A 14,991-nucleotide genomic window follows, 5' to 3' on the forward strand; every position below is an offset into this window, starting at 1 on the left:
TTACAAGTAAAGAAGATTGTTAATAGGTTGAAGGTATATAAATTGGAAACTAGCACTGCAAAAAAAATTGAAATCAGGAAATGTCCAAGGCATAAAATAATTTATTACAATATTGGCAAGCACTCTATATTTTCAAATGTACTGGAAATGTATTTGAAATTTGGAATATATCACCTTCAGCAGGAGAAGTATCTAAATTCAAACCAAGGGAATAAAGCTGGGGAAACGTGTTCTATGTATAGTGCCAATACAGAGAGGAAAATGTAAATCTTAAGAACTCTTCTCCTGAATAAAAATTTCAAATATGTATTTATGTTGAAGTTTTGTGTCTCTGTATATTTAAAGTTGTTTGTTTGTATGTGTTACACTTAACAGGAATACAAGATCTTGTCCCAAAACTGAGAATGAAACAGGACCAAATTCATCTGACAATTTGAAAAGAAACCATGTCTCTCCAAAAAAAGTTGAAATTCTACGATCACTACCTGGCTCACTTTTACCTTTAAAGAACCTAAAAGACACTTGCTTGTTGAAGTCAGAGGGCAAAATAGATTTAACTAATACTTCATCTGCTACTTCAAAAGATTTCACTGGACAACAGGGAAGCTTAAATAGCGTGAAGAAAAGAGGTGTAAATCTTAGGGCTGCTGAAACAAGTGATAAGAAAGATTGTTCTCCTTTAGCAGTTTCTGACCAAAAAGATACAGGTGGCACATTTGCAAAAGGCAATGAGATACCTTCACAGAAAATTTTTAAGAATTTCCCAGATCAGGCAGAGAAGTCTTGTCCCCCAGATGTAAACCCAGGAACTGATGCTTCTCTTCTGCCTAATGCATCAGTGTCCTCAAAGCCTATTTTCTGTTTTGTGAGGGATATCCATGACAATTTAGAAATGAATGACACGGATTTTGAACTTCAAGATAATGAAATACTAAATTCATGCATTAAAAGTTCTACATGTTCCAGTTCTCCAGAACCCATACTTATCCAGGACAAAATTCCTGTTCTGCAAATAAATAAAACACAACCTGCAAAGCCTGAGTCAAAAGAAAAATATGTGAAGGATACATTGAATCCCAATACTGTACCTGTTGAAACACCTAAGGACATAACTCTTAATGTGAATCAAACAGTAGAACAACAGAAAAATGAAAATTCAGAAGTCTCTACTCAGAATGCTGCCACATATTGGCATGAACTTCCACAGTCTGCATGTACCCTAACATATAATTCTTCTGCACACTCGTTTGGAGCTTCGTATCCTTACTATGCTTGGTCTGTTTATCAGTACAGCAGCAGCGATGGCAGTTCCATCACCCAGACATACCAGGGGATAACATCCTATGAAGGGCAGCCACCTCCTTCTGGGATGTTGACTGCAGCTGCAAGCACTGTTCACAGTACATATTCTGATCTTTTGTACTCTCAATATTTTGGTTACTTTGCTGGGGAACCACAAACAAATTACTTCATGCCAATGAATGGGTATTTTCAATCTCAAATGCCTGTTTCTTACAATTTTCAGCAGCCAGTTTTTTCACAGTATGTTTCCTATCAACCGGTACCACCAGCTGCATACCCTTACTCTCCTGATTCAGGTGTGCTTCCAGAGGTTCCTTGGACTTATGGTGAGCTTCACAAGTTTTAATACTTGCTTCGTTGAGTTTTCACTTTTGTCTTTGTACATTTATGTACATAGAATGTACAGTAAGTGATATATAGCATATTTATCTGTGCACATTTTTAGGATCATTTAAATATCAGGCAGAGTTGAATTATGTTGTCAGTGGAAATCTAGTTGCTAAAGATTGAAAAAAAAGATGATAATCACTAATAAGTTCTTCAGTAAAATCCAAGTTCAGGGAATAATAAAGTAAATTATAATTAATCCATACCATGAAATATGATGCAGCCATTAAGGGTTTATAAAAAATTTTAATGACAGTTTTTAAAACTATATCATATAAATTTACCCATGTAAATAAAAAAATGCACAGGAATACTGAAATGAAATACATTTTAACTTGTCTCACTGTGAGTGATAAAATTGGGGGTATATGGAGAGCATTGTTCTTTATTTTCTAGATTTCCTATTATAAGCATACATTTTTTGGTAAATGGAGAAAAAATAGAGTTAAAAAAAACAAGGTGGAAGAAGAAATTTCAATCAGATAAAACCACCTTTCTCTTGGTATTCTAATACAGTATCTTGGCATAGGTGAATGGAGTTAATTGAAATATGTTGATAGAACAATTTGGTAGTTTGCCACTAGAACCTGAAATTTTTTTCTCTTAAACACAATTCTATTTGTAAAATATCATGATTAGAATATAGATTTTGTTAAATTAAAATGAAATGTATATTCACTGAGTTAAAGCAAAATTTAAAAACAATAATTCTGTAAAAACTAGTTATCCATTAACACCCAAATATTCTGCCAGCAAAGGTAAAATGTACTATAAAGTTAATCATCTCATAATATCTTAAGCAGAGAATTTCTTTTAAATTAAGTTGTTTCTCAATCCTGGATTCTCTTACAGACTGAGTAGAAAAAAATTAATTGAATTAATTTATTCATGTATCTGAATTGGACAAGAAGCAGCCTGTTAACATAGTTCTGTTTCTTATTAAGAAACCTCATCCCAGCAGCACCTTTCCATTGGAGTTGCCACTGGTGCCCTATAAATTATAGGATAAAATTCAAATACTTTAGCTTGGAATGCAGAGCTTTTCACAGTCCTGCCCATACAGCCTCATCTCCCACCACTTCACCTCTGTATTCAAGCCACATCAGACTTCTCTCTGTTCTTCCATGTGACAGTTCCTCTTGTGCTTCCATAATACTTTTTGTGTGCATTTCTCACATATGAGTATTAGATGGTGATGTAATTATCTGTGGATCTTTTCCTTCCCTCCCTGCCCCAGCAAATGAGTTTAAATAGGGCTGGAAATTTTTCACCTAAAACAGAACCTGAAGAAAAACTAAAGAAGGAGAGAAAGAAGTAGAAGTGGGGATGGGGGGGTGGTATATGACTGTGCATTTTCCTTTTTGATTAATTTGATTAATATATTGTTGTTGCTGCTATAATGATGAACATATGGAGAGCCTTAAACACTGTAACTTTTTTGGGATCCCATGGCTAGTAAAGGGCAGATGTGCAGTTTGACCTCTGATCTCTTTGGCTCTAACTGAGCTCGGTTCTTTCCACTATCCTATTACGTACTGTTCGCCTGCATCATTAACTTATCTCAAATCTTTGTGCTTTTTTTCTTCCAGCGTCATGGCAACAAGAACCCTTTCAGCCAGGACATTGAAAATAGCCTTCTGTCTACTGAAATAAAGGAGATTTAACAAGTTTTTCCAAGAATTTCTTACTTACATGTTTTTTTAAATTTTAACATTTTTAAATATGTGTAAATGTGGTAGGAGAAATAAACCTTTTAGCCCTTTATAAAATACTTAAATGCAACAGTGTATCACATAATGCAATAAGAAATCAATTTCTGACATCTGAAATACCAGAATAATTTCCATGCAGTTATTTTAGTGAACTCTGTACCAGGCTATTTTCAGCACCCACCTAGCCATCAGAAATATTAACAACATTGTGAAGGTTATTTTTTGAAATGTTGCTATCACAGCTATTACAGTTATATAAGGATTTTCTTTGGGATTATTCTAATGGAGTAAGAAGAGTAAATATAGCATTTAATATGATAAAGGAAAGAGACAGTAGTAAAATCTTTAAAACAAGATTTTTGTTTTTGATATATTAATACAATGTTTATGATAGTGTTTTGTCATTTGACTTAAAGTAGGATTTTTTTTTACTTGGATTGGTCATTAGACCAGTAACTTTATAATTCTTAACACTTTATGTACTTTAAAATTTGTGTCTAATGTGACAAAATCCTTTCATTTTAATATTTTCTAATTTTTACTTGGAAAGTATATTTTAATAGAGAACTCGGTTTGTGTATTTTCAGTGTTTATTTGTCCTTGAGTAGAGATTTAAAAAAAGTTTAATGTTTGAAGCAATTTTAGTTCGTTATATTGAAATTAAAGCACATTTAACAACTTTTTCCAGCAAGAGCCCTTTTCACGTGATTATTTCCTTTGTATTTGTATTTTACAGTTTAAGTAGTTCTTTTAATGATTTTGTAGTTAATATTAGGGAATAATGTCTTTAGTTTATGCCGTTAGCTTAGTGGTATTGCAGTAATTTAAATAATGCAGCACAAATAGAAGTTTTTTAATGTTGTGAGCATAGATTTTATTATCCCTTTCAGCATTCCACAAAACTAAAAAATGTCTTAATAACAATCATCATAAAACAACAGAGCTGTAGTGTGTTAACCGTGGTCTTCAGCAGCCTTTCTGCCCAACAGCCATTCCTGGTTTCTGTAAGATCCAAGTCAGAAAGATCCCGTACAACTGGATAGACTTTCTCAAGCTCTTGTAACGAGAGATTGTATTGGCTACATCTAAACAGCTAGCCAGCAAATCTTCAGTGTTTTCATAACCTTTTTATGTTAGCAAACTATTTATGTTATTATCTAGTACAGGTATCCAAAGAGAATGTGATTCAGCCAAGTTTATTGTAGAGTAACTAATTTTTTTCAATTTAGAAAAAAACTAAGATCCCCCAGGATAAGCCTCTTTAGTCACATTAACCAAATAGGATGGAATTCAGAGTACTTCAGGGTTCTAACAAACATATCTTAAAGGGGGAAAGTCAAGTAAAGAACTGCAGCTGAGAGAAATAGGAATTAGAAAAATACTATAGAGTTAAAGCAGTATCAAAATAATGTGTATTTTTTTGTCCAGACAGTTGTTTTATTTGGTAATATTCTATAAAATTCAGAACTCCTGAACAGATATTAAGGCAGTAATAGTAACTGTTATTCAAAGAATGACTTTGCTTCAGCTGTTTGTTTTATGTGTGGTATGGAGAGATGTTACAAATTTATTAAAAATGTTTCTATGAGGTAAACCAAAAGTTAAATGTTCTAATTAAGGATGCTTCCATTAAACAACTTTCAGATTCTGTTGATATTGTCTGAGTGATATTTTTATTTCAAGAGTTTTAATTTCTTGAAAAAATACAATGAAAAAAATGAATATTTAGTTACATTTTAAAATCTGATAGAACAAATTAAAATTTGACCAAATATTATAAACAAAAAACCCTGATTGTTTGTAAATATTGTTTTGGAACTTGAAGAACTATCTGAATAAACTGAATTCCTTCTAGTACTTCTTATTTCAGAGGATTTTTTTTCCTTTCGTGTTTCTTGACTAGTGAGCAAATAGTCCTTGCTTTATACATATATTCATTGCAAACAAAAGCGCCCAGGAAGGGCTGACGGTGTTAGATGACTAGGTAAACTGCTGGAGGGCTCCTTCCACTCCAGCTGCTTTTGCCTTCATCTCCTTCCTTCCTTTCCCCTGATTCTGACAAACTGCATCCCTGCCTGGAGTTTCGTAGGACAGGCCTCTGCCCTCACGCAGTTTTCATTCCAGTCAAGAGAGACAAGTAATAAAGATGTAAGTAATTCATTTCACATCATGAGAAGTGACGTATAAAAATCAAAACCAAGTAGTGGAACAGAGAGTGGCAGGATGATACACAAACTGAGATGTTCATGGTAGGGGGGAGCTCTTTGAGGAGGTAATCAAACTGATTTTCATATTTGTGCATTTTAATTATATTTCTCTGCCTTTTGTTAATTTACATAATGTAAAAGTGCATTTAAAACGTGAGTTCTGAATGTAGCCAAATACAAAGCTATACTCCCATTTCCCCAATGAGAAGATTCCTCATCATAAGTTTTTTGGTAAACTGAAGTATATAAACTTTTAGAGATATAAATGAAATGTGTAAATGTCGACTGTGTATTATATAAAAATACTTTAAATTATTCTTCTTAACTCAGAGAACAGTATCACTGAATGTCCTTTCATGCATCTTTGACATCAGTGTCTTTGACATCAACAGACCTTTTTGAGCCCTACAACAGTTTTCCAAAGCATATCATTCTCGCTTCAAAGTTCCTTGAGATATATGCTTTTAAATCTGTGTATGTATCTAAAAAATTACTTTTGGTTGAGGTCATTTCAAGCTAATTTCTTTCCTGAAGACTTTCCTTCAAAGCATGGCTTAAGTCTTCAGAATAGTCTCCGTATTCTTTTCAATGGGAGTAATTTTAGGGGAAAAGATAACATATTCAGGCATATGTGGTATTTTTAAACCGTTAAATCTTTTTTTACAGGCATAGTTTGATTTCAGACAATATTGATACTGCTTGAGTACCATCATAAACTCCCAGTTATCCATACAGCTGAAAAAAAGGATTATGGAGGAAGAAGATTGAATTATTGTTACAAGAAAAGCATTCTTTAAATTAGATCTGATGAGTACAATTCTAAGAGCAGTGACTGCAGATTCTTAGTGCTAATGAAAAGAAACTGAGAAGGTAAGGGGTCGTAGATTAGTAATGCAATGCGGAAATAAGATTTAAAAGAACTCATTAAACAGAGACTAAGACAGGAAAATTCTTTGAAGATAAATTTTACTCATTTCTTGGGATGTAAGATCTACTGTCTGCTTTATTGTTACCATCTAATTTCTGAATCTTTTAACCATTAAAGAACCCCTGTGGTATTTGTAAGAAGTCTCCTTTGAAATATCCTGTGGAACCCTTAAATCTCAAAATACACTGCATTCTCATTTGTAGTCACAGAAAACTGCATATATCTTAGGATTTGTAATTGCTTTCATTTTTAAAGTCTATTTTTCTTTATTAGATAAGAATAAATTAGGTCAGTGGCAGATTCGTTTTTTTTTTTTTTTAATGTGAGAATCTGTGTTTTGAGAAGTTTGATCTAGTCAGCTTAGCATGTTTGGTTGATTAAAGATTGTTATTTACATTCAGTAATTACTGAACATCTGATTTGTGCTTAAAGTATGCTGTTCTGTTTGTCTGTATCAACTACTCTGTATTAACCACATACAGGGAAATACTATTTCCTTATTTTATTATTGTATTCATTTAGAAAGCCCTTCAAGATACTTTGCACCTCAAGTCATCTTTGTGAACATCAATTAATAGTTTCTAGTATTATTGGTTTGAAGAGAACATAAGATCTGTCTTAATCTCTCTCTCCTTCGACATATTACTTGCCTTTAAATTCTAGCTATCAACTTATATGCCTGATACATAATCCCTTCTTTTAAATTTTGTGTATGGAATGTGCAAAGAGCAATACAGTAATCTCAGAATTTTCACGTTTGATTAAGAAATAGTTGCTCTGTGTGCATACAAATAATTCTAGTCCTTTGGCTAAGATTATTTTAGTTATATTGAGAAATGAATGTATTTTTCACATTGGAAGTTATGCTAAATCATGTAACTAATGACACTTAATCCACTAATTCTCAACCAAGGTGTTTTAAAACCATGTCTATTAATGAAAACCATACTTCCTTCAAAATTGACTCTGTTACCACTTTCTCTCTTCAAATACTATCCTGAAGGTTATCTTCCAGTAACCCTTTGTGCAAGTCAGACTCTCTACCATCCATCCCTCCTCCTTATTTTCAAAACTATCACAAGACCATTCACTTCTGTGTCAGTTTAGTTTCTTAGAGATACACTCACCCACTTACCCTTACAGATCAGCTATAAAAATAAAAGTAATGTTTCAAATATGCCATTTATTGAAAATGCACACGTAGAACCTGCTGAGTCAGCTGTGTTACTTTTGTGGTCTTCCACCAATTTTTCAGGCAAAATATTAGGATAGACTAAAAACTAATTTTCTTACCCTGCTTTCTGGGTTCTTGATCCAGGAATCTGCAGTAATTAAACTTTCTCCTGTAACCTTCTGCTAGTACCCATTCAATGTCAGAGTAAAATAATCTGTTAGTAAATGATGCTTCATCCTGCGTGTTTCTTTTGGATATAAGTCAGAGTCAAAAAAAATCCAAAGAAAGACTTGAGGGTGGGAATGACAATAGCTTGCTTGCTTTCATAAAGTCAAAATGAAAATCCATTCCATTCAATGTAAATACAGGGCCAGGTTACAAACAACAGGTGTTTACTGAGCACATTTGGTCGCTGAGCTCAGCTGTATGAGTGGACATTTAGAGCTGAAAAGTCAGACATTTCTTGCTTAAAAGGAACTCATGGTCTGTGTAGAGAGGGAGAGGCATGCAAGAAACCAACCATTAAAATAAAGTGGGGTAAATAGTGTGATAGATGCTAGTGCTTGGTGTACAACAGGGCTTAAGAGGAAGACCATATAATTAATCCCGCTGGATTTAGGAGTACTTGTAAGAAGACAACAATACTAAGTCGAGTCTTGAACAATCTGAGTTACACCTGCGGAAAGGGCTTTAGATGGAAGAAACACATATGTGAATATATTATAACTTAAAGCATTCTATTGACATTGTGTGGGCATACATATCATGGGGAAGTCAAAGGGACAAACATCACACCCCCCTCCCGTGGAATGATTTAAGTTGATAAACAAAGAGACATGACAGACTTCACCTTCTTGACGAGCTGTCAGGGTAGCATAGTGACTTGGCATTATCCCGTCGCCCAGCCCTGGGTTTGCCCCAGCAGTGAAAGGAAGTACAGGCACATCCTGCAGAACATGTCCCTGGTTAAGGAATTCCTAGCAGAGCTCCTTTTTTATTTTTTTATTTTCCAATTGTGGTGAAATGAAATTTACCATCTTCACCATTTTTAGCTGTACAGGTCAGTAGTGTCAAGTGCATTCACATTGTTGGGGCACCAATCTCCAGAACTTTTATTTTGCGTTTTGCAAAACAAACTATAAACCCATCAAACAACAACTGCCCTTTCCCCCTCTTCCGCAGTCCCTGGGATCCACCATTGTACTCTGTCTCTATGACTCTGACTCCTCTAGATTCCCTGTAAATGAAGTCATACAGTATTCATCTTTTTGTGACTGACTTATTTCGTAATGGCTTCAAGGCCCATCCATGTTGTAGCATGTGTCAGAATTTCCTTCCTTTTTAAGGCTACATTTTTCCTTTTTAACGCTGTTTTGTGTCAAAACTTCCTTCCATTGTAAGGCTGTCCATTGTATGTTTATACCACATTTTGTTTATCCATTCCTCCCTGATGGACATTTGAGTTGCTTCTACCTTTTGACTACTGTGAATAATGCTGCTGTGAATACTGGTGCACAAATATCTTTTCAAGACCCTGCTTTCAGTGCTTTTGGATATATACCCAGAAGTGATGTTGCTGAATCATATGATAATTCTATTTTTAATTTCTCAAGGAACTACCACACTGTTTCCATTAGCAGCTCCACACCAACAGTGCACAGGGCTTTCAGTTTCACAGCCTCACCAACACTTGTGACTGCTGCTTTTTTTCATATTGATATCCTAATGGATAGGAGATGATACATCATTATGGTTTTGATTTTCATTTCTCTGATGATTCTTCTTGACTTTTAATAGCCAAAGTTCATGTAATATAGGGTCTCTTGATATTATCATTTTCAGCCAGTTTAATATTGGGAAAAATATTTATGTCCCTCAAACTTGATGTCACATTTTAACAGCATGATCTATAGGAAAAGTCTTGATCCAAATACACAGAACATTAGAATCACTGACATTTTTACAAATGCTCCCAGTGTCAAAAACAGGATAGGTGTCTTGATATCACACCTAATACTCAACATGAACCTTTCTCAACTATTATATGTTTGCCCTAAAGGCTTTTTCACCACATTTAATCTTTCATGTGTAGCCCTTGGTTTGCATGGAATGTTATGACTCCCCTGCCAGATCAGAACACACTGAAGAAAATCGTGGAGAAAGAAACAAAGCAAGTAAGAGAGTGATTATGATTGACAAGAAGATGCTACTATACACAAAGCTAATGTTTATTGAAACCATATTGTTCAGTGACCAGAAAACTATGTTTTAAGCATTTTAGATAGAAACATGGTAGCTTGTTATGTGTACATGGTTAATTTTTCATGTTTTTGTCATTTTAGGAAATTGGTTGGAAATTTGGAGTTGACATGTGCATTATTATTTTTCTCATTAAAAAATTGGGAAGGGAGCTCCTGTTCATGCAGAATGACTAGTTTTCAGGAAAAGGTTACTGATTTTACCACTATTTGGATCTGAAGAACTCAAAACTATGTATTTTGAAACAGTCACAAACTTACTGAAAGGTTGGAAAACCTTTTACTCTTCAACCGTTTAAGAGTAAGTTGCTGACTTGATGCCTCGCCACTCTTGAATACTGTAGTGTGTGTTTCCTGCCGAGAAGGAAATGCTCCTACGTAACAATAGTCATAAAAAGCAGGAAATTAATACCAACATGTTGCTACCGTCTAATCCTCAGACCCCATGTAACTGTCACCTTTGAATAGTGAGCCTTATAGCAGAAGGGTCCTGGTTAGACTTGCACGTTGTGTTTCATTTCCAGGTCCCTTTAGTCTGGAATGTTTCCTCAGTCTTTTACACTTTGACATTTCTGAAAATTTTAAGTTAATTCAAAAACTGTCTGTATGAATGGTTTGTGTGATGTTTCCTCATGATTACATCTTTGGCCAGACCCCTACCTTTCACAGTAAACAGATGTTTACTAAGAGCTGATTAAAATGTAGACTTAGGAGGAGGCTATGATTTAAGACCCAAAAAGCAGAAAAAAGGAAAATGGATTTGATAGCAACAAAATTTCTATTTAGAGAACTCCACAGAGAGATGACAGACTGACAGAAGTTATTTGCCACATATAAGACTGACTGTGGATTCACATATAGAACATACTCATGGAAATCAACAAATGAATTTGAGCCTCATGTGATTGGAGTAGGCATATGGCAGAAAAGAAAGTCCAAATGGCCAATGAGTGTAGAATGATACTCAAACTAGTAGAGGGGAAATGCAATTTAAAGTGAGATAACCACTTTACACTCATCAGAATAGCATAAAAATAAAAATCAGAGAAGTGGATGATATCATTAGGAAATGGATAAAATATAGTGGATTCCTATAGTGGAACACTGTACAGTAGAAGTTAGATGCTGAATACTTAGAAGTTTAGTTTGAATCAAATACTGGAGGGGAGGAATAGCTCGGTGGTAGAGCACGTGCTTAGCATGCAGGAGCTCCTGGATTCAATCCCAAGTCCCTCCATTAAAAAGAAAAAAGCAAATACTAAATACAGCAATCATCACCATTTAGTGAAAGAAGTTAGAAACAACAAAATGTACAGCAAAATACTAGCATATTCATATGTGTATTAAGTACATAATGCTATGTTTTACATAGATAATTTAAGGATATATACCAAAAACATTAGAGGATGCTTTTTAAGGAAGAGAAATGAGATTGTGTATTGAAGATGAGAGGGGAAAACAAGGATTTTTGCACAGACATTTTTCACAATGTGCCATAAAATAAAAGAGTTAATCAGACCTGTGCATCTAAGACCCAAAAGAAAGTGGAGAGTTAATTTCCATAGCAAACAAGGAAAGGATATAAATCATATCCATGCATTTAGAAATTACTATGAAACTATGGCAACTTAAAATTTATCTTTAAAAATGTTATTTAAGATGACAATAAGCTAAATTTAGTCATAACCAAGACTGTAAATACCATAAGTTCAAGTGTCAAAAAGATGTATTAACAGATACTCACTCTGAAGTATGAAGAGTATGAAGTTTTAAAAATATGTGAATAAATTGAATCAGTAGCATCTAAAAAAGATACATTAAAAACTTTTTAACATTTTTTTTAATTGAAGTATAGTTAATTTACAATGTTGTGTTAGTTTCTGGTGTACAGCATAGTGATATATATACACATCCACACACACCTTTTAAAAAGTTATTTAAATAACAAAAGGTGTTATTTAAAAGCTTAAATAACGTGTTGCTCTGCTCTGTGCTAACTGGGTGTCTTGTGATTCATTTCAGTTCTGACACTACATGGAGTTAGCACAGGGCCCACGGTGAAATGCAGCGGCTTTCACAAGATTGTCCCCACTTCAGGCTCCAGCCAGAAGCCTCGGGTTTACCCCAACCAGGCTACAAATTTGGGGATTCCCACAGCCCTTTCAGGTTCGATAATTCACTTGAACGACTCACAGAATTCACTGAAACACTATACTTAGAATTAAAGTTTTATCATGAAGTATACAGGTCAGGAGCAACCAGGCTAAGACATATTCTTTAGGAGTGGAGGAATCTGAAAAGGCTCTCTGCCCTCTGTCCTGTGGGATCCAGGCATGTCACCCTCCCAGCACATCAGTGTGTTCACCAACTTGGAATCCCACAGAGCTTCGGTGGCCAGAGTTTTTATTGGAGTTTCGTTACCGAAGCATGTGTAATTAAATCCTTGGTCACGTGGATGAGTTCATTCTCCAGCCTTGTCCCCTCCCCTGAGGTCAGGCTGACCCAAAGTTGGCTAACCTGTCACACTGTTGGTCTTTCTAGTGACCAGTCCCTGACCTGAAGCTGTCTAGGGGCCCATCCTGAGTCACCTCATTAGTAAAACAAAGACACTTCTATCACTCAGGAAATTCTAGGAGTTTTGAAAGCTCTGTGCCAGGAACTGGGGACGAAGACCAGATATATTCTTTATTATACCACTGTTGCTTACAAAAGACATTATAAGTGGAAAGATAAATCTTACAATGCAATATTGGACAAAGATTTACCAATTCCTCTGCAGAAAAGAAAACTGGTGATAATACTAATAAGCAAACTTACATTAAGGTAAAAGTTGAATAAGTTAAAAAGTTAATATTAATTATTACAAATATATAATATGTTAATATATTACATGTAATATTAGAGAGTGTAGTTTAAAAACTGGAAAAAAATTTTTGCAGAAACCCAGAAGTGAACAAATGGGATTATTATGGGAGATTTTTCATTTTATTGGCCTGTAGCAGATTTAGTAGATTTAAATAAAGACATAGAAAAAGTTGACAATATATAAAAATAGTTAAGCCCAGAACTTTTGTTGTTCAGCATCAGTGTTATGATCAATGGATTTGTGTGCAGAAACATGGGATGGTTTCAGGTGATTCAATCTCAGTATCCGTTGACTCACAGATTGTTGCTGAATATGCCTCTCAAATATTCTCCATGTTTCTGTTTTACATGTCTCCCCAGAAGCAGCAGTCAGAATCTCAAGTGATGCAGCAAGTGAAATCTTTTGCTTCTGTCAATATTTAATATATTTATTTCCTGTACTTAATTCTTATCCCCAGATTCTTGCTTTACCATGCTCACAGAATCCCCTTTTGGTTACCACTTTTTGGTTATTTGTATCCAGTGCTTCCATTTGATTACTCTTAAGATACATCTGGTTTCCAATTTCTAATAACTCTCAGCTTTCAGTTCTTGACTTTCGGAGTTTATCTCAAGCCTAATTTTCAAATAATAATTTTATTATTTTTAAATGAATAACAATAACCCATCCAGTTCTTGAAAAGAAAGCATTTCCAAATTGACTTGATCTTTTTATTGTTTGTATGTATATATTTTTACTGAAGTACAGTCAGTTTATAATGTGTCAATTTCTAGTGTACAGCATAATGCTTCAGTCATACATGAACACACATATACTTGTTTTCATCATCTTTTTCACCATAAGTTACTATAAAATGTTGAATATAGTTCTCTGTGCTATTCAGTAGGAACTTATTGTTTATCTGTTTTATATATATTAGTATCTGCAAATCTCAAACTCCCATTTACCCCTTCCCACCCCATTCCCACTCTGTTAACCATAATTTGTTTTCTATGTCTGTGAGTGTTTTTGTTTTGTAAATAAGTTCATTTGTCTTTTTTTTTTTTTTAGATTCCACATATAAGTGATATCATATGATATTTTTCTTTCTCTTTCTGGCTCACTTCACTTAGAATGACTATTTCCAGGTCCATCCATGTTGCTGCAAATAGCATTATTTTATTCCTTTTTATGGCTGAGTAGTATTCCATTGTATAAATACACCACAACTTCTTTAGCCAGTCATCTGTCAATGGACATTTAGGTTGTTTCCATGTCTTGGCTATTGTAAATAGTGCTGCTATGAACATTGGGGTGCATGTGTCTTTTTGAATTAAGGTTCCATCTGGATATATGTCCAGTAGCAGGATTGCTGTATCATACGGTAAGCCTATTTTTAGTCTTTTGAGGAATCTCTATACTGTTTTCCATAATGGTTGCATCAAACTATATTACCACCAACAGTGTGGGAGGGTTCCCTTTTCTCCATACCCTCTCCAGCATTTATCATTTGTGGAGTTTTTAATGATGGCCCTTCTGACTGGTGTGAGGTGATACCTCATTGCAGTTTTGATTTGCATTTCTCTGATAATTAGCAATATTGAGCATTTTTTCATGTGCCTATTGGAGAATTGCCTGTTTAGGTCTTCTGCCCATTTTTGGATTGGGTTGTTTTTCTGTTATTAAGTTGTATGAGCTATTTGTATATTCTGGAAATAAAGTCCTTGTCAGTCTCATCATTTACAAATATTTTCTCTTATTCCATTAGGTTGTTTTTTTTTGTTTATGGTTTTCTTTGCTGGGCAAAAGCTTAGAAGTCTAACTAGGTCCCATTTGTTTATTTTTGCTTTTATTTCTATTGCCTGTGTAGACTGCCCTAGGAGAATATAAGATTCATGTCAGAGAATGTTTTGCCTATATTTTCTTCTAGGAGGTTTAGTGTCTTTATGTTTAAGTCTTATGCCACCTTTCTAAAGCTTTCTGTAGATGTTGCCTAGGAGGAAAGCGGCAAGGAACAAGGGATAAGCACTTGTAGAATTTAATCCTCACAACCTGAAAAGGTAGGTCTTTTTGCACCCTTTTAACAGATAAGGAATCAGGCTGGGGGTGGGGGGATTCAGTGATTATCCAAGGACGCGGCTAGGAGGCTGGCAGTGCCAAGAGGGAGCCCTTGCCTTC

General features: G+C 34.7%; 1 protein-coding gene across 10 annotated transcripts in view; it reads left to right on the top strand.

Moving 5' to 3' along the window:
* Window positions 1-5,055, top strand: part of TEX15 (testis expressed 15, meiosis and synapsis associated) — a 48,908-nt gene extending 43,853 nt beyond the window's left edge. For 9 of the 10 annotated variants that reach the window (XM_072950320.1, XM_072950321.1, XM_072950322.1 and 6 more), the window contains 3 exons: window positions 376-1,257; window positions 1,563-1,628; window positions 3,279-5,055. In XM_072950320.1, the coding sequence (XP_072806421.1) occupies window positions 376-1,257; window positions 1,563-1,593 (913 nt within the window). In that variant the 3' untranslated portion in view covers window positions 1,594-1,628; window positions 3,279-5,055. The remainder of the gene's footprint in view (window positions 1-375; window positions 1,258-1,562; window positions 1,629-3,278) is intronic. The other variant, XM_072950328.1, reaches the window with a different exon arrangement.
* The last annotated feature ends 9,936 nt before the right edge of the window (window positions 5,056-14,991 follow it).

Source organism: Vicugna pacos, chromosome 26, assembly GCF_048564905.1.
Source record: "Vicugna pacos chromosome 26, VicPac4, whole genome shotgun sequence".
Classification (NCBI taxonomy): domain Eukaryota; kingdom Metazoa; phylum Chordata; class Mammalia; order Artiodactyla; family Camelidae; genus Vicugna; species Vicugna pacos.